This window comes from Nothobranchius furzeri, chromosome 3 (assembly GCF_043380555.1).
Source record: "Nothobranchius furzeri strain GRZ-AD chromosome 3, NfurGRZ-RIMD1, whole genome shotgun sequence".
Lineage (NCBI taxonomy): Eukaryota > Metazoa > Chordata > Actinopteri > Cyprinodontiformes > Nothobranchiidae > Nothobranchius > Nothobranchius furzeri.
The window spans coordinates 79,418,005-79,445,595 of record NC_091743.1 but is presented as its reverse complement, the minus strand read 5'-3'; the positions used below and the strand labels follow the sequence as shown (position 1 = coordinate 79,445,595).

At 43.7% G+C, this 27,591-nt stretch overlaps 1 protein-coding gene across 3 annotated transcripts in view; it reads right to left on the bottom strand.

The window, feature by feature from the left end:
• The window catches only part of mtm1 (myotubularin 1), a 45,123-nt gene that overhangs the window by 1,423 nt on the left and 16,109 nt on the right, over positions 1-27,591 (bottom strand). For all 3 annotated transcript variants that reach the window (XM_015957772.3, XM_015957770.3, XM_015957771.3), the window contains 11 exons: positions 26,944-27,054; positions 18,053-18,154; positions 11,696-11,779; positions 11,360-11,509; positions 11,092-11,280; positions 7,036-7,218; positions 6,794-6,949; positions 6,673-6,720; positions 6,409-6,501; positions 5,785-5,898; positions 5,391-5,567 (listed from right to left, as the gene is read on the bottom strand). In XM_015957772.3, the coding sequence (XP_015813258.1) occupies positions 5,391-5,567; positions 5,785-5,898; positions 6,409-6,501; positions 6,673-6,720; positions 6,794-6,949; positions 7,036-7,218; positions 11,092-11,280; positions 11,360-11,509; positions 11,696-11,779; positions 18,053-18,154; positions 26,944-27,054 (1,407 nt within the window). The remainder of the gene's footprint in view (positions 1-5,390; positions 5,568-5,784; positions 5,899-6,408; positions 6,502-6,672; positions 6,721-6,793; positions 6,950-7,035; positions 7,219-11,091; positions 11,281-11,359; positions 11,510-11,695; positions 11,780-18,052; positions 18,155-26,943; positions 27,055-27,591) is intronic.

Below are 27,591 nucleotides of genomic sequence, written 5' to 3'. Positions count from 1 at the left end.
ATGTGTATACACATAGGCAGTAGTCTAGAGCTGTAACCTTCGACCACTAAAAACCATGAATGAAAAAGAAAAAACTTGGGTTCCAACACTGCAGCGTACTGCAAGAGACACGGACATACTATGTAAATCTGGTATTGAACGAGTATTGAACACATAATGAACATTGCATTGGTGTTATTGTGTACCAGGATAATGCCAGTACCAGTTAAACTGAGTGAGGAGTTATACACTCCTACAGCAGAGGGGATGAATGACCTACGGTAGCATTCTGTTTTACATCTGGGATGTCTCAGCCTGCCTCTGAAGGTGCTGTCCATGGTCTCCACAGTGGAATGCAGTGGGTGGGAGGGGTGTTTAAAGAAGCCAGTCATCTTCCCAAGCATTCTCCTTTCTCACACATCTGTATCTCTATCCTAGTCTGATACTCTACAGGCACCACACCTGATGTCTATGCAATGCTTGGTACAGGGCAACCATAGTTAAATGTTTACCTGGGGCCAGATTTAGAGGAGCTGATTCTCATCCCAGCTGCTTCACACTTGGCTCCGAACTGCTCCAGCGAAAGCTGAAGATCATGTTCTGATGAAGCCAACAGGACCACATCATCTGCAAAAAGCAGAGACCTTATCCTCAGGCCACCAAAACGGATGACCTCCACACCTTGGCTGTGCCTAGAAATCCTGTCCATGAAGGTTATGAACAGAATCGGTGACAAAGGGCAGCCTTGGCGGAGTCCAACTCTCACTGGGAACGAGCCCGACTTACTGCCGGCAATGTGGACCAAGCTCTGACACCGGCCATACAGGGACCTAAACGCCCGTATCAGAGGGCCTGGTACCCCATACTCCCGGAGTACCCCCCCTCCCCCCCCCACAGGGCCCCGGAGGGACGTGGTCAAACGCCTTCTCCAAATCCACAAAACACATGTAGACTGGTTGGGCAAATTCCCACGCACCCTCCAGGATCCCCCTAAGGGTATAGAGCTGGTCCAGTGTTCCACGGCCAGGACGAAAACCACATTGCTCCTCCTGAATCTGAGGTTCAACAATCCGACTGACCCTCCTCTCCAGAACCCCTGAATAGACCTTACCAGGAAGGCTCAGGAGTGTGATCCCCCTGTAGTTGGAACACACCCTGCGGCCCCCCTTTTTAAATAAGGGAACCACCACCCCAGTCTGCCAGTCCAGTGGGACTGCCCCCGATGTCCACGCAATATTGCAGAGCCGCATCAGCCAACACAGCCCCATAACATCCAGAGCCTTAAGGAACTCCGGGCAGATTTCATCCACCCCCGGAGCCTTGCCACAGAGGAGCTTTTTAACCACCTCAGTAACCTCAGCACCAGAGATTTGAGAGGCCAACCCAAAGTCCCCAGACTCTGCTTCTTCACTGGAAGACGTGTCGGTGGGATTGAGGAGGTCTTCGAAGTATTCTGCCCACCGATCCACAAAGTCCTGAGTAGAGGTCAGCAGCACACCGTCCCCACTATAGATAGATAGTGTTGGTAGCACACTACTTTCCCCACCCCCGAGGCGCTGGATGGTGGACCAGAATCTCCTCGAAGCCGTATGGAAGTCTTGCTCCATGGTCTCACTGAACTCCTCCCATGCCCGGGTTTTTGCCTTGGCGGCCACCCGAGCTGCGTTCCGCTTGGACTGCCGGTACCCGTCAGCTGCCTCCGGAGTCCCACGGGCAAAAAAGACCTGATAAGACTCTTTCTTCAGCTTGACAGCACCCCTAACCGCCGGTGTCCACCAGCGGGTTCGGTGGTTGCCACCACGACAGGCACCGACGATCCTGTGACCACAGCTCGGGTTGGCCGCCTCAACAATGGAGGCACGGAACAGGGTCCATTCAGACTCAATGTCCCCCACCTCCCCCGGAACATTTTGGAAGTTCTGTCGGAGGTGGGAATTGAAGCTCCTTCTGACAGGAGACTCTGCCAGACGTTCCCAGCAGACCCTCACGTATGTTTGGGCTTGCCTGGTGTGACCGGCATCCTCCCCCACCATCTGAGCCAACTCATCACCAGGTAGTGGTCAGTTGACAGCTCCGCCCCCTCTTCACCCGAGTGTCCAAGACATGTGGCCGCAGGTCAGATGAAACAACAACAAAGTCGATCATCGAGCTGCGGCCTAATGGGCCATTCGCATCTGTACCGGGTCGGCCCGGGTAGCCCCAGTCGGCCCCAGCCTAGCCTGGTTGATTCCACACATCTTTGCCTTAAGCCAATGTGGGCTGATTTTACCCACCAATCAGAGGCTTGCTCTAATGGAAGGTGTGAATCTGCTGTCAGCAGGGGGTGTGTTGGCCCTGGTCGGCCTGAAGCAGACCCCCTCGAGAAGAGGGCTGAGAATGAGCCTTGGTTGGCCCGGAAAAATACCAGGCCACCCAGATATGTAAACAACCTACGCTACCCAGCCCGGGCTGACCCGGTACAGATGGGAATGGCCCATAAGGTATCCTGGTGCCAAGAGCACATATGGACACCTTTATGTCTGAACATGGAGTTCATTATGGACAATCCATGACTGGCACAGAAGTCCAATAACAAAACACCACTCAAATTCAAATCAGGGGGTCGTTCCTCCCAACCACACCTCTCCAGGTCTCACTGTCGTTGCCCACGTGAGCGTTAAAGTCCCCCAGCAGAACGAGGGAGTCACCGGAAGGAGCGCATTCTAGCACCCCCTCCAAGGTCTCCAAAAAGGGTGGGTACTCTGAACTGTAGTTTGGTGCATAAACATTAGTGAGAATTACAAATGATATTTTCATGGCCTCAGATAATAATCTTGTGTCTGTTCTAGTCTTGTTGGATCTCAGTGCTGCCTTTGACACAGATGATCACAATGTTCTTTTAGAAAGGGTTGAACATGTTGTAGGGATCCAAGGAACAGCGCTAGGCTGGTTTAAATCCTACCTGTCTGATAGATTTCATTTTGTAAATGTACATGACAAATCTTCTTCATACTCCAGAGTTAATTGTGGAGTACCACAGGGTTCAGTGCTTGGACCAATTCTTTTTACTACATATGCTCCCAATTGGTAAAATCATTAGACAGCATGGGATAAACTTCCACTGTTATGCTGACGATACTCCGTAATATCTATCCATTAACCCTGATTAACCTAATTGGTTAGTTAGATTACAGGCTTGTCTTGAAGACATAAAAAAATCGGATGACTCAAAACTTTTTGCTTTTAAATCAAGACAAGACTGAAGTTCTCATCTTTGGACCTGAAATTCAGAAAAAGAAATTGCTTAGTCAATCACCTGACCTGAATGGCATTAAATTAGTCTCCGAGAACAAGGTAAGGAACCTTGGTGTTATCTTTGACCAGGACATGTCATTCAAATCCCACGTTAAACAGGTTTGTAGGATTTCCTTTTTCCACCTTCGGAATATTGCTAAGATTAGATGCATGTTTTCCAGGAGTGATGCTGAAAAACCAGTTCATGCATTTATTACATCAAGACTGGATTACTGTAATTCAGGAAGTCTTCAGCTTGTCCAAAATGCTGCAGCTAGAGTTCTGATAAGAATTAAAAAGAGAGATCATATCTCTCCTGTCTTAGCTTCCCTACATTGGCTGCCTGTTAAATTCAGAATAGATTTTAAGATCCTTCTTTTCACATATAAAGCTCTTAATAATCAAGCTCCATCATACATCAGTGACACCTGATTATTCCATATGTTCCTAACCGAGCACTTCGCTCTCAGACTGCAGGTTTACTGGTGGTTCCCAGAGTATCTAAAAATAGGATGGGAGGCAAATCTTTTCATTATCAGGCTCCTCTCTTGTGGAACCAAATCCCACCTTCAGGCCGTGAGGCAGACACTTTGTCTACTTTTAAGACTAAGCATTTTTATTTGATAGGGCCTATGGTTAAAATCTGATGTCAGCCTAGATCTGGACAAGTGGAGGAGTAGAGGGAAGTGGAGTGTATATCCGGTTCTCCCTTGCCCTGCCTCCAACATGCCTCCATCTAAAAGGCTAGGTGTGTGTGTGTGTGTGTGTGTGGGTGGGTGGGGTGGGGGTGGGGGTGGGGGTTTGTTGGTGTTGGTGTGTGTGTGTGTCTGCTCTGTCTTCTCCATCCTCAGTGAGTCGTGGAGGATGGCTGCTTATACTGAGCCAGGATTCTCTGGAGGTTTCTTCCTGTTAAAAGGGAGTTTTCCTCTCCACTGTCGCTGCATGCTTGCTTAGTATGAGGATTGCTGTAAAGTCACTGACACTGGTCAGTGACTTGATGCAATTTGCTGGGTTCTTTATATAGGAAACTTTTTTCTGATTGTCTTAATGAACTGACCTGTACTGGAATGTTTACTATGTGAAGTGCCTTGAGACGACTCTTGTCGTGATTTGGCGTTATATAAATAAACTTGAATTGAATTGAACTTGAATGCTTCAGAGGTGTGTCAACCAAGACGGTGCTACAACATCAATCATCATCGAATACTTGGGAACAAGCTGACGCTGTAAAACAATGAACAGGGTGATGTGTTTAGCTGCATGTCATCATTACAACACTGGCTGTCTAGGTTGTGTTCCAAAATGCCCAGAGGGTTGCAGGTGTGCTCGGTCGTTGTACAAGACACTTCACCCTCCTTGTCTGATGGTAGCAGTTGAGTGAACTGGTAGCAACACCTCTGCCAGTTAGCCCCAGGGCAACTGTGGCTACAATGTAGCGTATCACCAGCATGTGAATGTGTGCTTGGGTGAATGATTGTTGTTTTGCAAAGTGCTTTGGGGGGTTCTTGAACAGCCCATTTACCTTTCTTTCCAGGAATACGGATGAATTTACTAGTTCCCAAAAACCACGACAATCCAGGGTTCAGCCATGGAAGCAGGCAGACTTCTCACTGACCAGTGACCCAGGTCGATAACGAAAAATTTTCTATTTATTGCCCACCCCTACTCCAGGTCCTACTGTCATTTCCTATGTTGGCACTGAAGTCCCCAGCAGGACTTTGGAGGCCCTGGTAGGAGACCTCATCTCACGTTCTCCAAAAAGGGGGATACTCTGAGCTGCTATTTGGCACATAAGCATTAAAAACGGCCAGGACCCAGACCCCAAGCCCTACATCCCTCACCCAGAGCAACTCCAGAGAAGAGGGTCCAACCTCTCTCAAAGACTTGGGTTCTACACTCAAGAGCTCAAACTCTTCAACAAGCCCCAGCTCCTTGCCTTCCACAGAGGCAACATCATTTAGCCTAAACTGAGTTTAAAGCATCCAGCTAACTAACAGACCTGACAGACAGATCAGGAGACATCTTGATCTGTCTGTCAGGGACAAAAAGTCAATCAACTCTGTTTGACTCAGCAGACTAAACCTTCAGATTAATAGAGTTGATCTACCTGATGTTACTACCTATGCCAGGTGTCCTACCTGCTGTCGGATACGAGGGTTCCAGCGGATGTAGTAGGCCACCCACAGCTCCAGGTGCCGCATGCTAGCAACAGGGTAGAGAACTTGCCCAGAGTCTGGGGTGTAGAAGGGGTTTAAATAAATGTCCATCCTACTGTTGACCAGAGACCACAGAGACACGGTCTTCAACCTCACCTCCTGAAACACAGAAAATGGTTCACACCAGCTGCTGAGTTCAGTTCAGTAAGATGTTCAACCTGCTTTAACCATCCTGCTGTAGGGAAGCGGATCCAGAAAAGGATCAGCAATCACCTGCCATTCTACAAGCACCTCTACAATCCTCCTCTCTAGATAAATGCAGGTATGACCAAACCCACAAGGAAGCCCTGTGAAGGACAGAAGAAGTTACTCTTACGTGCTGGTCTCGAGCACTCTCACAGTTGAAGAGGAAAGTTCCAAAGCGACAGCTGTAGAGATGATCCAGGATCGTCAGCAGGAGGTTCTCATTGAACTCAAAGGCTGTAGGAAACTAAGAGGAGACACAGTATCAGACACGTTCTCTCTGTTCTAAAACCCTCATGGTAACAATCACAACTAATGTATTCACTGTGAGCGGAGCTGAAACACACTGTGTTTACATGATTTGGTCACATGACAGCAGACAGATGGATTATCTAAAAGTTATCCGTGTTCTCCAAGAGAAAAGTCGTTTTTACTAAACAAAAATAAAGAACTGATTTTAATAACAATGGTAGTGAAAAGAACAGAGCAAAGCAATGGTGTTATTAGGGTTAAGTCTTTTGGTAAATCTATTGGCTGGTAGGAGAAGAGTCAACAGTGATGAACAGCTGGATGAAAAATAACACGATCAAATCAGATTATCCAAACTGACACGGGGCACTAATGTTCTGCCATTACGAAAGGGAACGGCAGACTAAATAACCGTTTAAAGGGTTAAAACCCTATTTATAGCTTCATATAAGACAAAAACTATCCTAAAATTCTTATTTCTAAATAAACGTGATATGAGTTAACGAACCTGTTTAGTCATCTGCCACACACAGTCGATAAACTGAAGAAAGATCGGTGATCTGTCCTGGTCAGCATGGTTCTTATCACCGTGACCTATCCTCTGAGCAAACAAACACAAACACATCAATCAATCAAGCTACACGTCCGCCAACCAACCACACCCACCCACCCAATCTCTGAACTTCACACTGAGGTTTTCCATATTCCCGTAAAAAGGTTCCCATCCAAACAAGAGCAGCTGAGGCAGACTGATCATTCAAATCTTACTTACCGAAGCAAATTTGTGACCAAAGCTAATCCATTCCTTTTCAATCAGCACCTAAAGACAAACAGTTTTGCGTGTGAATCTGAGGAACCATGTGGTTTCCTGTGACCTCTAAGGAGGCACTGACCTCGAATCCTCGGAGAGTCCGGTAATGACTGTCCAGCATCAGCATGGCCAGGGAGGTGAGCTGAGCTGTTCGGTCCCAGCCGTCACTACAGTGAACCACCACAGAGTTACCACTAGATACCTTGTCTGCTACTTGGATGGCACCTGACAACACCAGCTACAAAGAACAACAGAAAGGTGCGTTCTAAAAACAGGGAGGAGAATGTACTGGTGGATTCTGGCCAAGAGGACTCTGCTTCTTACTTTGATGTGTTCCAACCAGTGTGTGGACTCTAGGCTGGACAGCCAATGAGATTCCTCGACAGTAGGGTAGACAATGTCTTTGAGTTTCTTTAGGGACTCCCTCATGACATGGATATTCTGGATGTCCAGGAATATCAGCTCTGCATTCTGGTACTCGTCCCCCTCGTAGCCCCCTCCAGTGGCCTGAGGGTTTCAAAGACTGTATTTGTTTCACACATGCAGACGTGATTACTTATGTTAGCAAAGGCCTGAATATTTACAGCTGATGAATCCAGGTGTTGTTTGGCCTGTAGACAGAGTAAAACCCTTCATGTAGACTTCTCTAGAGCCGACTGTGGTGATGAGGAACAATCATACCCACAATTTACCCACGACACCAACTAGCTGGGCAACAACCATACCAGTGAAACAAAATTTACGTGGGAGCATTTTAAACCCAATATTTTAGGGATTGAAACAACACAACACTATAGTGACCCCTTCTTTCCACAGGAGCCGTCAGCAGCACGTTACTGCAGCAGCACGTCATAGCTGCTGATAGGAACCGCTGTGGTCAACAGAACCTTTTCCACCGGAGCCGTCAGCAGCGCGAGTCGGCCGCGTCTCAGTAGCAGCATGTCGCGGCCCTTACGCGCCGGTTCTATTTTCTACACGCGACGCCTCTAAAACGGGTCAAGTTCGACATTTTTGGTGAAGGAAAGACAGGAAATCGGACGCGGAAACAGAGCGAAGCTCCCGAGATTTTCAGAATACAGAACGTACTGCCTTCAGGTTGCTTTACTTTAAAAAAAGTTACTAACTGTGCGTCCCCGTGAGAAGTTATCACCTAGCTAGCGGTCTCCTTTGTTTTTCAGGTCCGTATTGGCGATTATTAAAGGGACAGAACATAAAACACGTTTTGGAGCCATGTTGTAGTTTTCTTCTGCTTGTTGTTGTGTTTACTGACGAAGTCACTCGTGTGACTTCGTGCTCTGTCGGTGACAGCTGCTCCCCTGCTGCTTTGCGTCTCGTGGGAAGGGCCAAGCAGCAGCTTACGCGAGCAAGACGTGCTGCTGCAGTAACGTGCTGCTGACGGCTCCTGTGGAAGGTTACTGTGAACCTTCTACAAAGTTAACAATCCTGTCATAATAATTTAAATATACAGCGATGTGAAAATCTATTAGCCTCTTCCTGATTTCTTATTCTTTTGCATGTTTGTCACACAAAATGTTTCTGATCATCAAACACATTTAACCATTAGTCAGAGATAACACAAGTAAACACAAAATGCAGTTTTGAAATGAAGGTTTATATTATTTAGAGAGAACAAAATCCAAACCTACATTGCCCTGTGTGAAAAAGTAATTGCCCCTCTTGTTAAAAAATAACCCAACTGTGGTGTTTCACACCTGAGTTCAATTTCTGTAGCCACCCCCAAGCCTGATTACTGCCACACCTGTTTCAATCAAGAAATCACTTAAATATGAGCTGCCTGACACAGAGAAGTAGACCAAAAGCACCTCAAAACCTAGACATCATGCCAAGATACAAAGAAATTCAAGAGCAAATGAGAACAAAAGTAATTGAGATCTATCAGTCTGGTAAAGGCTATAAAGCCATTTCTAAAGCTTTGGGACTCCAGCGAGCCACAGTGAGAGCCATTATCCACAAATGGTAACAACATGGAACAGTGGTGAACCTTCCCAGGAGTGGGCGGCCGACCAAAATTACCCCAGAGACAACTCATCCGAGAGGTCAGAAAAGACCCCAGGACAACTTCTAAAGAACTGCAGCCCTCACTTGCCTCAATTAAGGTCAGTGTTCACGACTCCACCATAAGAAAGAGACTGGGCAAAAATGGCCTGCATGGCAGATTTCCAAGACGCAAACCACTGTTAAGCAAAAAGAACATTAGGGCTCGTCTCAGTTTTGCTAAGAAACATCTAAATGATTGCCGAGACTTTTGGGAAAAGACCTTGTGGACTGATGAGACAAAAGTTGAACTTTTTGGAAGGCAAATGTCCCGTTACATCTGGCGTAGAAGTAACACAGCATTTCAGACAAAGAACATCATACAAACAGTAAAATATGGTGGTGGTAGTGTGATGGTCTGGGGTTGTTTTGCTGCTTAGGAACTGGAAGGCTTGCTGTGATAAATGGAACCATGAATTCTACTGTCTACCAAAACTTCCTGAAGGAGAATGTCCGGCCATCTGTTCGTCAACTAAAGCTGAAGCGATCTTGGGTGCTGCAGCAGGACAATGACCCAAAACACACCAGCAAATCCACCTCTGAATGGCTGAAGAACAACGAAATGAAGACTTTGGAGTGGCCTAGTCAAAGTCCGGACCTGAATCCTATTGAGATGCTATGGCATGACCTTAAAAAGGCAGTTCATGCTAGAAAACCCTCAAATAAAGCTGAATTACAACAATTCTGCAAAGATGAGTGGGCCAACATTCCTCCAGAGAGCTGTAAAAGACTCGTAGCAAGTTATCGCAAACACTTTATTGCAGTTATTGCTGCTATGGGAGGCCCAACCAGTTATTAGGTTCAGGGGGCAATTACTTTTTCACACAGAGCAATGTAGGTTTGGATTTTGTTCTCTCCCTAAATCAGGGGTCGGCAACCTGTTCCCATCAAAGAGCCATTATTACCTGTTTCCCACAGTAAAGAAAACACCGGGAGCCAGAGCAGCCGCAGCGTTGTGGGCGGGGCCTACCCTCAGACAGCAGAGAGCTGCTTTAACCAATCACAACAGGGGACAGCAGCCGGTACTGGTCGCTCGTGTACGTCAAAGCTATCTTTCATAAGACGATAATCAATAAAACGATTTATATAAAATGGATCCAGAAGTTGTAGCCCGTCTCTGCCTACAATATTTTGATATTTTTCACCCTGTTGGTGGTTTTACTGAGCAGGTGCCACTTTTGTCATACGTTTCTTTTTAAAACATGTTTAGACTGTTCAGAATACAAATCCAGGCTCTGTCACGTTTGATTGTTGTAATTAAACTTTGTAGGTGGGGAAGGTCGGAAAAGGATCCGATCATTTTGTTTCCCTCATTTCCAGCGACGGAGATAACAGCGCAGTGCACCTGGCTCTGGTGTTAATCAAGTTTAATTTTATCTATTTGCAACAATTTTCACAAGAAAACAGAACAGTTAAAAGCATTGTGTTGACTGGACAGTTCCCGTATTTGACCGTTTATTTTGACGGAGAAAGAATAGAAAGAATTACCCCGACGCATGCAGACAAACTGACATTTTATTCGTTTCGCACAGATGTAGCTAAATCACTCAAGAAAAGATTCCCATCTGAACATCTGAGCTGGACACTGAGCTCAGCGCAGCTCACTGTCAGCGCGTACGTACGGTGCACAGCGAGCTGAAGATGTGGAGACTTGTCACTTAGAAAATGTTCCCTGATTATGAAACTTTGGCTGAATAGCGCTTGTTCCTGTCTCCAACGTGGCGACACATCCAGGAGCCTGGCTGAGGAGAAGCCCAGAATCTCACATCCTCTTCAGCTCAGAATGCGCCTATATGATTACGCACAAGCGTGACCCGTCAACCCGGTCTCACAGTAAGACCGGGTTGGACCTGTTCAGGTTTACGCAGACAATCTTTACATTTAGAATTGGCATACAGATGTAAAATTAATGCAGTAAAATATAAAGCATTTTATTTAAATATCCATTCATTATTTTACAAGCAGAGAGCCGCATCAGATGGATGGAAGAGCCGCATGCGGCTCCAGAGCCGCGGTTGCCGACCCCCGCCCTAAAAAATAAAAACCATCATTTCAAAACTGCATTTTGTGTTTACTTGTGTTATCTTTGACTAATGGTTAAACGTGTTTGATCAGAAACATTTTGTGTGACAAACATGCAAAAGAATAAGAAATCAGGAAGGGGGCAAAGAGTTTTTCACACCACTGTATGTTGAAAATAATCAAGAGTTGTTTTACAAATGGGCCCACGGCACAAACAGCAGAGCCCTTCTCTACATGTCTTACTGTTGGTGAATTATTACATTCATTGTTTTTCTGTTCTGAACACTTCCTGGTCTCTCTGACCTTGTTGGCCACAGCGTTGACACTGGGCCGAGCGTCGTAGATGGTGAGCTTCTTAGTGGTGTCATTTGCCTCCCTGATCAGCTCCAGGTAGCGTTCGTCATCTTTGTTCCTTTTACCAGACATTCCCACCAGAGGCTGGCTGCAGCGAACAATCACTGCCTGGTTCTCCCGGTGGATCCATGACAGAACCTGGACCAGAGAAATGAGGTCAGAGTCCGGGTTTGGGGACCGGGTCAGGACTAGAGACGACCGTGATGTGTCCCCTTACTGGTATCCGTGATCTGGACCTGAAGGAAGCCACTCTCCTGAGGTCTTCATCTTTACATTTACAAGGCACAGTCAGCACGGTTGGGTATGTGTCACACAGATCATAATTCTTGTTGATGAAGGCAATACGCCACTTGTTGTTGGGTAAACCCTGAAGAAGAAAATAAAAACATTAGTGACAGACCACAACCTCCAACCACAAAATCAAGTCATCTGGACTAAGGTCTGATCAGGACTCGGTGTTCTTAGCTCTTTAATAACCATCCACATGGAACACCTAGATGAACTGGTAAACATGGTGGGTACCAGAAGAGTGGACGCACGGAGTAGTTCTTACCTGACGTCTGAACTCCTCCACAGGTTTGTAGATGTTCCAGCCACTTTCAGCATACTTCTCCTGAGTTACGTAAGCAAACAGAGGCTGGACCGATGGGGGAGAATGAGGAGAGAAAAAAAGAAGACAGAGGAACTGGGAATTAGTCCACAACCCGACAGTATCTTAACCCGTCTGGTCCAGTACGCCAGAGCGAGCTGTTAGCTTCTGATGTGTTCTAGTTTTGACCCACCTAAACTCGTTCTTCCTAATATGTCATAAAATATCATTTACATATGATTTAAATCCTCGTGAATATTAACTTTTATAGGACGACTACTTGAAGAGGCAGGTGCTCCAGATTTTAAAAAGGGAAGCAGAAAGAAACCGTTGAACCACATTTACAATCATTATCAGCTAAATTGCATCAAAGCTGAAACCTTTAACTGATAGAAACAACAATGGCATTGATAATTAAATCTTATCCTTATTTTTAATGTTTGATGTTTGTGTTTGTGAACATAAAGCTCCAGTTCTGTCTCTTGGGGCAAAAACGTTTTATGCAAGTTGTCCCACTTAAAAAGATGATAGAGGTTTGCAGTTTTCATCCTAAATGTACTTCACTTTTTAAGTATTCAGTTGTATAAAGGTGCAGTAAATAAGAATTTGGTCAACGACAAAGTTCACCTAAATACTTTGTAATGAAATCTTGGTTGACAATGACAAAAGGTCAAATGTTTCCTGTAGGTCTTCACCAGTTTGCACACACTGTAGCTGGTATTTTGGCCCATTCTTAAATGCAGATCTTTACAGGTGAGATGTTTTGGGGCTGTCGCTAAACACAGACTTAACTCCCTCCACAGATTCTCTATTGGGTTGAGGTCTGGAGACAGGCCAAGTCATTCCAGAACTTTGAAATGCTTTTTACCTGAGTGGTGCTTTTAGGATCCTTGTCATGCTGGTAAAACCCCTGAACCTTCATCTTCAGTGCTCTCACTCACAGGCTTCATCCACCACTCTAAAACCTATAGTCTTAATATACAAGCAAGCAATAAAAATTATGGACCAGAAACCATTGAAATGGCATCATTGCCACATTTTAAGGAAACATAATCTTCTCACTTTTGAAAATTTTATTAATTTTAGCACTCTAAGATTCTTTTTCAATTGTCTAAATGATAAATTGTCTAAACTGTTCTCTATTGTGGCCATCAGACGTCGGAGCTCTCATAGAACGATCACTCGAGCCTCCACCTGCAGCGATTGTCTCGTCCCGCGGTGCAAGACTTCTTTTGGTCAGTCTGCTCTTTCTGTAAAGGGGGCCAAACTTTGGAACTCTCTACCTGCTGACCTAAAACTAGAAAAGGACAGTAACGTTTTTAACAAAGAACTCAAAAAATGGTTAAAGTCTAAACAACAATGTCTACATGAATAGTTTTAAAGTCTTGCATTGCTGCTCAAATTGCCTTGTTTTATTCTTTTTATTGTTTTTTATTGAAAACTGTTTGCAATTTTAATCTGTTTTCTCTTTGATTTATTGTTGATCTCTTTGTATTTTATTTAAATGTAGTCTACTTTTTAGAAAGGTTCTATGGACAAGTGTTGCAAATTAGCACGTGTGCTAACACACTAAACAATGCATCTGGTTCGTCCAATGTAATTGCTGTGTCCATGTCAAATAAACATCACTCACTCACTGATGGAAGGAGGTTTCTGCCCAAAACCTCACGATTCACAAGAGCCCATTCACCCTTTCCTATTGCAGATCAGTTGTCCTGTCCCCTAAAGCCTAATGCTTCTACCCCCATGCTCCACAGTGGGCATGGTGTTCTAGGGTAGCAACTCACCATATCTGACCACAAGAAATTCTACCAATCACCCTCTGGATCATTCAGATGGTCTCTGGCAAACTTTAGATGGGCCTGGATATGTTCTGGCTTTAAAAAGGGGGACCTTTTGAGTGCTGCTGGATTTTTATCCATGATGACATAGTTTGTTAATGGAAACATGGAACGTTCCGATCATGTTTTTTTGCTCCCAATCCAACTCTGAGCCATTTGATTTAGAGTATCTGCTGATCCAGAGTCCCGACACGATACTTTTCAGGAAAGCATTAAAATAAGAAGAAAACACATCCAAGTTGTCCTTAAAGTTTCATTTTCACTTGTTTAGGAGAAACACTGATTAAAAACATGTTTATATTATGACTATATTTTAAAGTAGCCGTGTTGCTCTTATTTACAAGTTGTTTACTCCCTCACGTACCCCCAACTGAGCAATGCGTGTTCCAATGACGGAGCAGGGAGGTGGAGGCTCAGCCGACAGGCTAACTTTTCCCTGCATAACACCCACGGCACAGCTCTGGTGCTGCAAGAAACAACCTGACGTTTTGTAGTCTGTTGGCCATTTTTCTGTTTATTGGCATGTCTGTCTCTTTCGACTGGCTCTGCATTTTGTCTGAGTTTGCTGTGAACTGGGACTGTTGGTGGCAAACTGGGATTTAATAGAGACGAGTGATTTGCTCTGTTGACGTCCAAAGGGAAAGCAGAAGTGAAAGTAGTTTGTTTTAAAGGCAGAGAATCATGTCCTGTCCAGCATGTTGAATGCCCAGTATGCACACATTAGATGTGGCTGTAGCTCTACCTTCGCTGTCTGGTTTAAAATACCACCAAGCTGCAGATAATTTGTGGTGTGTTCCAATTGTCTTCAGAACTTGTTTTTCTTAGATAAGTTGGCAATGAACTCAGAATTCTGAGCTGCGAGCTCATAGGGACCCCGAGATCCCAAGGTTAAAGATGGCTGCGCCCAGTGTTACCAGGAAGTAGTTATCGTATTTATTTTTTTTCTCATTTATATATTCTGTTTTCTTTCTCTTTGTAACGGAAACAAAGTGTTGTAACTAACCAAAGTTGTATTTTAATACAGTGTTAGTAGTTCACTTTTTATAAACAGAAGAATAGGCTGTTTTTATCATCAGGGAGTTTAATTAAACACTCTGTAATGACTTTGAGACAATAAAAGAGAGAGAGATGGGATCGTTTGAGAATCTTTAATTTCTGAATTATAAATTCTAAACAATCTACCAGGACTACTCTGTGATGGATGAGAATGGATTCGGATGTTGTGTTGGTGCGTGTGTGTGAGTGTGTGTGTCTGGCTCAGATTCTCTAGGATGACGTAATCGAATCTGGTCGTCTTTGTTATGACTAGATATCACGAGGCTTATAAAGTGATGACATGAGCCGCTATTTTGCCGTGTACGTACCCAGTGGGGTCTCCCAAGTAGATCAGGAATTGCCAGGTCTGGAAACCTCGGATGTACGGTGGAGCTGTCGGTGCAGCGATCACAACGTTTCAAAGCCCGTCTGGAGGGTCGGCCCGGTACCGTTCAGCGGCGTCAGCAGGTGCTCTTATTTTGAAAGGACGTCGTCTGGTTGTTAAACGACGAAAATCTCCCGTTTCACAGTTCTTAGTTTAAAGAAAACGCATCCGGCCAGGCTGCGCTTGTCTTTAGGATGATGGTGAACAGAACTGAAGTCAAGATGGAACTGACTTAAAATGGCGTTGCCTTGTTTTATATCTCTGACTTGTTGATAAGTTTCAGTAAAGTAGATTGGACACTTGAAGTCAACACCAGATTCTCCTGCGGCAGCCGAAAGCTCTGATTGGTTGGAACAATGTGTCATGCGTTTCTATGGAGATGAGGATCAGTATGTCTGCACCGTAGTCCTGGTTTCATTAAACATAATTCATGACATATTTATTTCACAGATCATTCACTTGATTATTGTTGATCAACATCTGTTTTGCTTAATAATTTTAATCACAAATAAAGTACTTTGATTAAGTAAAGCTTCTTCTTCTCCTTCGGACTCTTCTCCTGGAATGTAAACAGTCTGAGGACAACCCGACCTTGGTTTTTCTACACGGTGTTATTGTGCCCAGGGGCCAGCTGTATGGAGTTGAAAACCATGAACTTCATAACCTTACATCTTAGTTATTCAACAGCACCGGTAAGTTGTTTATAGTTGTTATCAATAGTTACATTATTGAAAATTTTAACACTGTTGCCAAACTTGATCGGCATTTATGGTTTTTACTTTACCTGGTGTTCATCTTTTGACATTTGATTTGTAATGTTTTTCTCGTTATAAGTGGCAACTGTCGAACAGTGAGTGTGTCACTATCATTTAGATGCGGAGAATACTTGGTTACCGTATTTTCCGGACTATAAGCCGCTACTTTTCCCCCACGCTTTGAACCGTGCAGCTTATAACGAGGTGCGGCTTTACTGAAGAGTTTCCTTCACCTGCCACTAGGGGGCGCTTGAGCAGAAAGTAAAACAGGTGGAAGTCAAAAGTGGAAGTTGAAGAAAGTGCTCATTTTAATTTAGCACATGCAAGCAGCCGGCACGACGAAGAAATTTTTTCAAATCCATACCCCTTCATCATGTAACTACACGTATGAGTTCATAAGATGCCGCATTTAAGTTGAAGGCCATCGATCTGGCAGTAAAGGAGCGAAACAGTGCTGCCGCACGTAAGCTTGGCATGAATGAATCCATGGTTCGGCGCTGGAGACGGCAGAACTCATTCAAGCCAGCTTCACCCGGGGACGATGACAGCAACACGGACAGCGACACTGACATCGCCACAGAAAAGGTATGTGACGAAGCTCTTCAACTCCGACACTGAAGAAGAGGACTTTAATGGCTTTAGTGTGCAAGAGGAAGATGAGAGCGAATGACTTCTTCTGGTAGGCACGTGTGTTTTATTTACTAACCAGGCATGTTTTGTGTGCAGTTTTTATTTTCTAATCATCCAGGGCTTATTAGTGCTGTGTCAGCGCTGTTCTTTTCTTCGCAACATGCATGCAAATTACCGGTAATAACGTGTCAGTTCTGTTTTTATTTAATAACCATCCAGAAATATGAATGCTATCAGTGCTCACCCGTGTTGAAAATTCATTTTGTTGAATAAAACAACAACGAAAAACCTCCGTGTAGCGTCTTTCTGTCTAATTATCTTATGTTATGGCCGTACATGCGCCGGAGACCTGCATGTGGCTGCTGCGCTGCGGGCTTGTATTTGAGTGCGATATAGTCCAGAAATTACGGTACATAATTCTTTTGGTTTAGTACTCAACAACACTTGTGCCATCCATTTTTTCAGAGTTTGAATCTGGAATGCAAAACAAGCCCGTTAGATCATTTCCTGTTTGGAAATTCAGAGTTCCGGGGACAACTGGAACCCACAATTAGCTCTCCTGAGGACACACGTTAGCTATGTGTTGGCCTGCTTGCTAACAGCTGCATCTTGGTGTCTGAAACCCTGGCTGACGTAAATTGTGTGACTTTACGGTGTTATTTTTGTACAAGAAACAGATATTGATGTAGAAGAACCTGTTGAAATTTAAACTAAGTCATTGTTATTCTATTTCAAAATCTACCTCATGATGAATTCAAAAAGTCATATTAGTGGTTTCAAAAGCTTAAAACCAATTTAATTCTGCCAATGCCGATCCTTTTAAAATCGTGATCGGACCATCCCTATTGGAAATCTTTGTTACCTTTTTTGTCATGACTTGGTGCTGTATAAATAAACTGAATTGAATTGAATTTGATGATTTTCTTCCAACAAAGGTGACCACGTTGCTCCATTTTAATTTGAACAGTGACAAACCGTCTCAAAATGCTATAAAACAAATCTACAATAGATTCAGTTCTTTTGTGTCTAGATCCAGAGAGGTTGTCTACAGTCCTGTGGACATCTAGCCAAGTGAACTAGACCAAATTCTTGCTTTGCAAAGTTTAAATAATACATTTATTTAGTCTGGCTTGCCAGGCTAGTGGACATCAACCTTCTGAATAAGATGTCCAGCTGAGGTCACAGAAACATGAAGCTGCTTAATTGTTCATACAGACTTTAATTGTATTTTTTTTTAGGTACTTCTTTTGACACTTCTGAACATCTCATTCTGTTGGACTGTATACATCGCCCTGTTGGACTCAGAGACACTGATCTCAATTGCTTTAAATCCTCTCACCAACAGAAGAGAGATGATCATTATGGTTAGTGATCAATCAGTCTCATATGGTCACCTTTGGGGTTCCCCAGGTCTTAGTCCTGGGCCTAAGCCACATCTTCCACCATCATTAAATCTCATTCCGCATTTGTGCGGAAGAGACGTGACAACTACAGCTGCAGGCCAGACTTCAGCATACTTTTTCTTCATCTTCATCATCATTACCTTCATTTGTCAGTAACTGGATGTATGGGAGAAGAATAATTTGCTTAAACTAAATGGATCTTAGGTGCCCTCCCTCATTATCATTATGTATGTGTAGATGTAACAGTAAGATATCAGGTGGTGGTGTCTTACCAGACCATGAGAGAGAGGAAAGGCATGTCTGAAGAGCAAGTCAAAGATCCCTCTTCTACTGTGGCCTTCCTGTTTCAGGGCAAACCTCAGGTTTCTCATGTCCTAGAGACACACAGATCCAGAACGGTGACAAATACAGTCTGATTTAACAGTAGAAGTCAGAGTTTGAACAGACTGTAGAGGGAAAGGGAGATTCATCAGATCCTATTCACATATGGAAGTGTTTTATAAGTAAAACGGTTATAACACCAATACCTACCATTCGTATTAGTACAAGTAGTCCCAACCCACCATTCCTAGATTTTTCTATAAACCACTCTATTGCAGTCGGTCTGTCTACACCAGAGAACTATACAGGAATCCATCCTCCCTTTCCCACTTCATTTAGTGGGCTGACTGGAATAGAAACCACATTAAATGATCTAGGTCTGTTCAAAGGTCTGCAAGAACATATGGCATGAGGTGAATCCAGTGGTACTCCTGGGTTTCAAGACAACATTTATGTGATAATCATTATTGGATCAGATGAAGAACTCCCCAGAGGGGGCAGAGTAAAAGAAGCGAAAGCTTATTTCATGTTTCTAACCAGGATGTCTGAAGTCTTGCCCCTGGTCAGATCCAGGTTGGATGGAGTATGTCCTTGTTCTTGGCAAAGCTGGTCCAAGTAAATTGACATAAACCACATTATCCTCCCAATGACACCCACCGAGAACAAACAGAAATATGCTACAAAGATCAGCGTATACTGTACATTAGAGGTTTGCTGATGCTGGTGGTTCGGGTTACTGGGAAATTTTAGTTTGTGCTGACACATAAACATTAGTTTAATCTTCAAACACAACAAAATACACTCGATAGAAGATATAAAGAGTGTGTGATAGTCAATAGATGACCATTGTTTAAACTATTTGTTTCTGACAGCAGGAACTGGTAGAACAGCACTGTGTCTACGTGTCGTGCTTCAACATGATTATTCATCCTAAGAAAAACAGAATAGCTCAGTTGTTGTGGGCTGGTATTTTATTTTACGATCCTCATATTAACTTCTCTTATGTCTTAAGTCGGTGTTCTTCCAAGCACCATCTGAGCTTTAGAGCATCATCAGTTGCTCCCTTATGAAACTTCCAGTTTTCGTGTAGATTCAAGTCACATGACTTGGACTTGAGCCATTAACTTTATGACTTTTAGACTTGACTTGAAATAATGTTCAAATCTCAGGTGGATGGTAAACAGAGGTCTGCTCCATCATACATCAGTGACCTGATTGTTCCATCTGTTCCTAACTGAGCACTTCGCTCTCAGACTGCAGGTTTACTGGTGGTTCCCAGAATAAAATAGGATGGGAGGCAGATCTTTTAGTTATCAGGCTCCTTTCCTGTGGAACCAGCTCCCAGCTTTAATCCGTGAGGCAGACACCTTGTCTACTTTTAAGACCAGGCTTAAAACATTTTTATTTGATAGGGCCTATGGTTAAAATCTGATGTTAGCCCAGTTCTGGACAAGTGGGGGAGTAGAGGGAGGTGGAGTGTACAGTCGGTAACGACGGCTCTCCCTTGCCCTGCCTCCAACATGCCTCCATCTAAAAGGCTAGGTTATCCAGAGTTATCTCTGTAGTTATGCTGCTATAGGCTTAGACTGCTGGAGGACACACTGACCACTTTCCACACTCAACTACTTTGTTCTACAATCTGCTCTTTAACTGTATTATTTCCTGCTATTTCAGCTGTTAACTTTATTTTTTCTCTAAGTGTTTTTCTCCCCAGAAGAAGCTACAATGATTTTCTGCTGAGCTGTGGTGGCCTCATGGAGGGGGCCATCGGCTAGCACACTGCTGCTAACCACTTAAACTTTCTCCCTCTCCTGATAATAACATTTTACTTTCTTTGACATTGAATGTGCTACTACTAGTTTACCCATTTAATTATAGATCCACTAGGATAAATACAATAAAGTTTATCTCTCACCAAACAGAGTATTTACTAATAAATCACAATGTAACCATAGAAACATTACTTGGTTTTGTGTGTGTGTGTGTGTGTGTGTGTGTGTGTGTGTGCGTGTGTGTGTGCGTGCGTGCGTGTGTGTGTGTGTCTGCTCTGTCTTCTCCATCCCCAGTGAGTCGTGGTGGATGGCTGCTTATACTGAGCCAGTATCCTCTGGAGGTTTCTTCCTGTTAAAAGGGAGTTTTCCTCTCCACTGTCGCTGCATGCTTGCTTAGTATGAGGATTGCTGTATTGGAATGTTTACTATGTGAAGTGCCTTGGGACGACACTTGTCGTGATTTGGCGCTGTATAAAAAAACTTGAATTGAATGAAATTGAATTGTTTCAGAACGTAGGTTTTTTCATTGATGTTTCCAGCAGACAGAAATTTAAGCGAAGTGCAACAATTGGGCAAACAGTTTTCATAGGATGTCTGAATATGAACTTGGTGCTGTTTAGTTGTTGACCATCAATGTTTATACAGACATGCTGGTCGATCATGAGACATGAATCATCTTAGCCATAGTTGAGCTGAAAGAAAAACAAGATGCACTTGACTGGGACTTAACTCGAAACTTGCCTGTTGTGACTTGAGACTTGAATCAGGACTTCAGGATAATGACATGGGATTTGCAAAACAATGACGTGGCCCCACCTGTGGAATCTAGTTTCTCAGTTTGCATCCAAGCCCCGGAGTGTCTCTGAGTTTATTGTAGTTGTGAATGAACTCGTGTGTTATGTGAAGGGCTGGCTGGCATCCAACTTCTTAAAGTTAAATGAAAACAAGTCTGATTATATTGTTTTTGACCCCCACGACCACCATGGCTCTCACCCTGTTTGTGACCTTTTAACCCTCAACCCCAAACAGTGTGTGACAAGTCTCGGGGTCAAGCTGGATGCTGGACTCACAATGGCCCCACAGATAAACTCCGTAGTGAGGTCTTGCTTTTATCAGCTTCGCCGCCTTACTCGCCTCAGACGAATCCTGAAACGGAGGCATTTGGAGTCAGTCATCCATGCCTTCATTACCTCTCGCTTGGACTACGCAAACGCCCTCCTAGTTGGTGTTCCGGTCTCTGCCCTGAATCGGCTGCAGGTCGTCCAAAACGCTGCTGCCAGGTTCTTGACGAGTACACACCGATGTAGCCATATTACCCCTGTCCTGGTAGACCTTCACTGGCTCCCTGTTATTTTCAGAGTACAGTTTGTTATTGACCTTTGTATTTAAAGCACTCAACGACCTGGCACCTCCCTATCTCTCTGACCTGCTCACTCCATATGAACCCACGCGCACGTTGAGGTCGGCTGCTGCTGTGTACGCCCCGGATGCGATACAAATCGCGGGGTGAACGAAAATGTGTCCATGCTGCCCCAAAGCTATGGAACTCATTGCCCATTGGAGTTCGGCAGGCTCCATCACTGATGGTTTTTAAATCTCGTTTAAAGACCCACTTTTACGATTTGGCTTTTAGACAGTGACTCGTTTTAGTGTTTTATTGTGTTATTGTTTTAATGTGTTCTTAGTATTCATCATGTTTTATCTGCTTTTGATTGGGATTTTTATCCTCTGTTTTAGTTCCTTAGAATGGTCGCATTTTGTTTCAGCCTGTGCAGCACTTTGGGCAGCTCCCATGCTGCGTTTTAAACGTGCTATATAAATAAACCATGGTATGGTATGGTTATGCCTGAGCCTCATCCTCTCCCCAGAACACTCTGCATTCATTCATAACAGCAGTGTGTGTAGTCCAATTACACAGATTTAATTTCATTTTCATTTTTTCATTTATTTCATTCAATCAATCAAATAAAAGTTACATTAAAACAATTCACATTCACAAATAATCATAAATGAAAAGGAGCAGAAAGAAGCAAAAACTTATATCTGCCTCCTTTTCACATCAAGACATTAGCTGTTCAACTCAAAGCCTGTCGTTCACCTACCCCCCACCCCAACACAAAACAAATCTATCAGCCTACTTAAGGTCTTATTATGTCATCATGATAAGTTTGGCACTTTTTTTAAATACAGAAAATGATTTAGATTGTTTTATTTCACTGTTGAGACTATTCCATACATAGACACCTTTAACTGTGATGCATCTTTCCATTATCGCTGTTAGAATCTTGGGTTTTTAAAAATATGAGTTCCTTTTAGATTCTAATTACTTTCTCTTTTTACAAATTTCTTTTGAATATTTATTGGTAGAACTCCTTTATGTGCTTTGCACATAAGTTTTAATAAATGATATTCTACTAGTTTGTCCAATTTCATTAGGTCTAATAACTCTCACATCTCTTTTCTGTTAAAGAAAAACTGAATGTGTTTATGTTTTCCAGGTACTTCCCCATATGTCGGATATGGAAGAATTAACGAGTTATACAGAATATACAAAGCTTTTATGTTCAACAATTCCTTTGTCTTATTTAGTACTGCAATAGCTCGAGATATTTTAATTTTAATAGCGTTTATGTGAGACTTCCACGATAAATGTTCATCAATAATAACACCTAAAAACTTAACTTCTTTTACTCTTTCTATCTCCATTCCTTCAACATTTAATGATACATCAGCACATTTTACTACTACAAAAAACTATAAACTTAGTTTTATCGATGTTTAAAGAAAGCCTATTGATATCAAACCATATTTGAATTTTTGTAAATTCTTTTTCAACTACATTTAAAACATCTTTTATATTTTCTCCTGAATAAAATAAGGTAGTGCTTGTTGACACGAGTATGACCTGTTTTTCACTGTGCAGCTGTAACTGCACTGAGTCTACACACACCGTCCTTAAGCACATTGTGTCGATAACAGAAAAACAGCATTTCCGCGTGTAATGTTCCTCTACCTGAGTCAGACGTTCTCTAGGGTTGCTCTTCCTTCCTGTGTTTATAGATGTTATTTTGGGTTGTGAAGTAAAATGAATCACATAAGCTGTGAGAATTTATGGTAGGTAGGACCCAAGGGTAAAACCAGCAGGTACAACAGGATCAGGAGCTGACAGAGGGGCTTGTGGGTGGATACTTTTATTATTAGTTAAACCATCTGGAAAAGGATGGCTTGCCAATTCTGGGTCAGGACAGGGTTCCTGCCTCAAGTGTAGGAGTTGAAGCAGCTCCTTCGCAACGAGAGGAGTCAGCTGAGGTGGTTCGAGCATCTTGACAGGATGCCGCCCGGACGCCTTCCTGGGGTGGTGTTTTGGGCATGTCCTGCTGGCAGGAGGCCCACGGGTTGTCCAGGGACACGTTGGAGCAAGTACATCTCCAATCTGGCATGGGAACGCCTTGGGGTCCTGCCGGAGGAGCTGGTGGAGGTGGCCGGGGAGTTGGCTGTCTGGGATGCCCTAACTGAGACGCTAACCCCGTGACCCAAACCCGGGTAAGTGCAGGAAAACAAACAAACAACCAGTTGAAATCTAACATCTAAACCTGGTAATACAGTTCCTCCAATGTCAGCTGATCTCTGAGATGCTTCAGACCCGTACAGGACACCAGGGACGCCGTTACCGAGGTGATGGTATAATCAGGACCCAGAGACCACAAACAGGTTTATTTATTAAAGCTAGGTCTCACCCAAATCCAACAGAACCCTTTCTCTCACACGTAGCAGTTTGGGCCTAGAGTGAAAACAGCTTGTAGACACACTGAACATTAGCTCTGGTCCAGTTACTCCACAAGCCTCATTAGGACAGACACACTTTAGGACATCTGACAGCTGCTCCACCTCACACACAATAACAAACTCCTCTCCAGTGTCAAAAGTAAAGTTGATACCTTATCTATATTCCTGTCTTTAATAATTCAACAGAGGTTGATGAACAGCTCCAGCTGACAGCAGGGCTGGAGGTTCTGGCAGGAAATGCAGCTCATACAGGGTCTAAAGTTATCTGTGTCCTCTCTGAAACAGTGTTCCATATTTAACCAAATAAATCTCTCAGAGACGCATCACTGTTTACTAAAAGAAGTTCTGTCACACATTCATAACCTTTTAGCTGCCATGTTTTGTGGTGAGACAGTAATCATTTCAAACACTTCTGTGTCTGAGGAAGTGGACATGTTCATATCAGCTGCAGCTGTGTGACACCTCATCATGAACCGACATCATGCTGCTCTAATCTGTGGACGATATCTGGATTCTCAAACGTCACTTTTGGTTTTATAACCAGAGCCACAGCTAGCATCCCGGGGCTCTTCCCGTTTCCTCTGCTGACAGTTCTGACTCTAGAAAAAAAAACAATTCTACTACGTCAGCACCAACCATTCAACGGGTCAAAGGAAAGAACTGCCTCCATCAGGAGCTAGAGGTGAGCTACAGGAGACCAATAACCAATTAAAATGTTGTGAGCTTCATGTTTAAAATCTCTAATTTTATTTCAATTTCTCTTTAGGTCAAAATCCTCCATCAATGTGAAATGGTCAGATTAGAGGAATATTTAACGATGTGTGTTTAATCGCCAGTCATGTCATTAACTCATTCACTGCCAATGACGACTAAAGTCATCATTTGCATTTTTTTACAATGTGGGCATCGTAACGAGCCCCCGCACCGTGAGAACAAACATCTCAGCTCTAAAGCTGGTCTTCATCCGCATACGTCACATGATCAGGAAGCAGAACATCCATGTGTTAAGACAGGGGTCGGTAATCTACGGCTCTTTCATCCATCTGATGCGGCTCTCTGCTTGTAAACTAACTAATGAATATTTAATGACAATGTATTTTATTTTACTGCATTCGTTTTTCATCTGTAGCCAATTCTAAATTTAAAGATCATCTGCGTAAACCTGAACAGGTCACCTGCTTGTGCGTAATCAGATGTCTCTATAGGAGCTTTCTGAGCTGAAGAGGATGTGAGATGCTGGACTGTTCCTCAGACAGGCTCATGGATGTGTCACAGTGTTGGAGACAGGATCAAGCGCTATTCAGCCAAAGATTCATAATCAGGGAACATCTCTTAAGTGACAAGTCTCTGAGAGACCGGGTTTAGAAAACACAGAATCTTTCTGCATGGTTCTGGTTCTGTGACGCTCTCCAAGCCCCCAATCTATCTTCAGCTCGTTGTCCACCTCACTCATGCGCTGACAGTGAGCCGCGCTGAGCTCAGTGTCCATCTCAGATGTTCTGATGGGAATCTTTTCCTGATTGATGTAGCTACCTCCACGATGTGCGTAACGATTAAAATGTCAGCGCATCTGCAGGCTTGAGATTTCTTCGTCAAAATAAACAATCAAATACGGGAAATATCCTGTCAGTGCGAACCCTGCCATTTAACTGTTTTAACTTCTTGTGATGATTGTTACAAACAGAAACATTAAACTTGATTAACACCAGAGCCACGCACACTGCGCCGTAATTTCCGTCAGTGTAAACGAGGAAAAAACACTAACTGACTGGACTGGACCCATGTGTTAGGAGATCGTTTTGGGCCGCTGCTGTAAAAAAAAAAGTGCGTCGCGAACTGGAAAAACGTCTGCCGATCACAATTCAACAACGAATTATGAGAGAACGGATAACGCTCGAAATGAGCGGATTCTTCCTGATGTAAGAGGTGAGTCTCCTCTTTGTTTTGGTTGTTTTGGCGTTGACATCATCCTAGCGTGCAACGTCCTGTGACTCTTAAAAAACAGTAAAAACGGTGAGAAACGCTGGCAGCGAATGAGTTAAAGTGGGTTATCCATCCATCCAATAAAACTGTTATTCTGACTTCTGAACTAGTAAGTAATCTATTGGAGTGCCTCCTTTTACACACATGCATAGTGATTAAATAATTTAAACAACAATGTGTTTTGTGCGAGTAATCTGGTTTCCTCCTCACTTGCAGCTGTTTGATCTAACATTCATGAGTGCAGAGTCAGCATATTTCCCGAATCCATGCATGGGTTTTATTGGGTTCTCCATTTCCTCCCACATACCAAAACCATGCATGTTAGGTTGACTGAAGACTCTAAATAGTCTCTAGGTGTGAGTGAGTGTGTCTCTGTGTGTACAGGTGGACACCATCAAGGAGCGAGTGGATGGATCAGCACGGATTGGGATAGTTTAATTACACCATTATTGGATCTAGAGGGGTTGTAGGCCAACAGAACACTAAAGCAGAGAGGAAATTATCTCTGTCTGTCCCCAAAACAATTATTATCTGAATCTGGTGCCCTTGGAGCCTGTGAGGCTGAAGTGATAGCTCCCCCATCAGAAGAAATGTGGAATGCTGCCGTCGCTATGGAAACTCTCCCTATCCCAGCCTGGGCGGGACTGTGACCGGTGAAGGCCATGGAACCGTATCTAGGAGTCAATGTGCCCTCTAACCCATTATCTCCCTCCCCTGTCCAAACGGAGGTGATGAACGCTGCCCCAAGTGGCTGCAAGCACTGACGTGAGGAGAGTCCCAACCCTACCTCCCCACCTAGTGGACACTTATGTTGTGTAATGTCTGAAGTCTGTGAGCGTATCTGTCTGAGGTGTTTTTTTTGCATAGCAAAGCTACCCTCTCTGTGGAGGATAACTCTGAAGTGCCTTTTTTTTCCCTTCCCCTGACTCTATCCTCATATAAACCCTCTTGATCTATTACGGTAGCGCGACTCGGGTTGCGAATGACCACAGTCACCAATTCTTGTCATGTGTCATGTATGTCTGATCTCAGAATTGTGTGTACTGAAACTCTAATTTCCGTCTGGGAGTAATAAAGTATCTTTGAATTGAATTGAATGAATAAATAAAAGCAAAATGTCCCCTAGAAGGTAGATGATATTCAATGGAATACAAACACAAAGCAGTAAGGAGCTTTTTAACAAACACAGAAGACTGAAGATGGAACAGAACCTTGTGAGATTCTGATATAGGCATCCAAAACTCAGAAGGTCCTAACAGAAACACCCCCCCCCCCCCCCCCCCACACACACACACACACACCTTGCAGGTGATATCCAGGCCATAAGAGTTTTCTCCTCGGCTTGAAGCTCCGCCCATCTTCTCCACTCGACTGACAGTTCCTAGAGGAACGTCCAGTGTCATCGTTATATCCTACAAGACACACAACAACAATCAACAAAGATCTACACAACACAGTTATTAGGTATGATATCAGGTGGAACATCATGTCAGTAGCTGTGGAGACTCTTGATTCCCCTTCAGGTTTGACTCTTCTCTCAGCACCCCTTGATCAAACAGAGCTTCACCCTCATGATTAGTGAAAACTGGCTGTAGGTGTCCTGCTCTCCTGGGTCGCTCATGTTAAACAGGAGCAGCTATCAGATGACTGTGAAAAGTTAGGAACTAAACGTTGAGGAAGAGCTCGAGTAGTTTAATAACAATCTCCTCATATATGTGACATGATGAACCTGTTGGTGCCAAGTGGACCTCAGGTATCAGCTGACTTTTATCAGTTCTCTTTTGAAAACCTCCTGACACCTAAAATAGCTGATTGCTGACTGGCAGCAGCAGGAAACTGGAACTGAGACGGCAGGCAGTGGACGTTAGTGTAGTTTCAGTCTCAGTGGGACTGAAGTGACAAACTCCTGAAGGAGACTGGAAGAGCCCCGGGCCACAGATCCTGTGTGT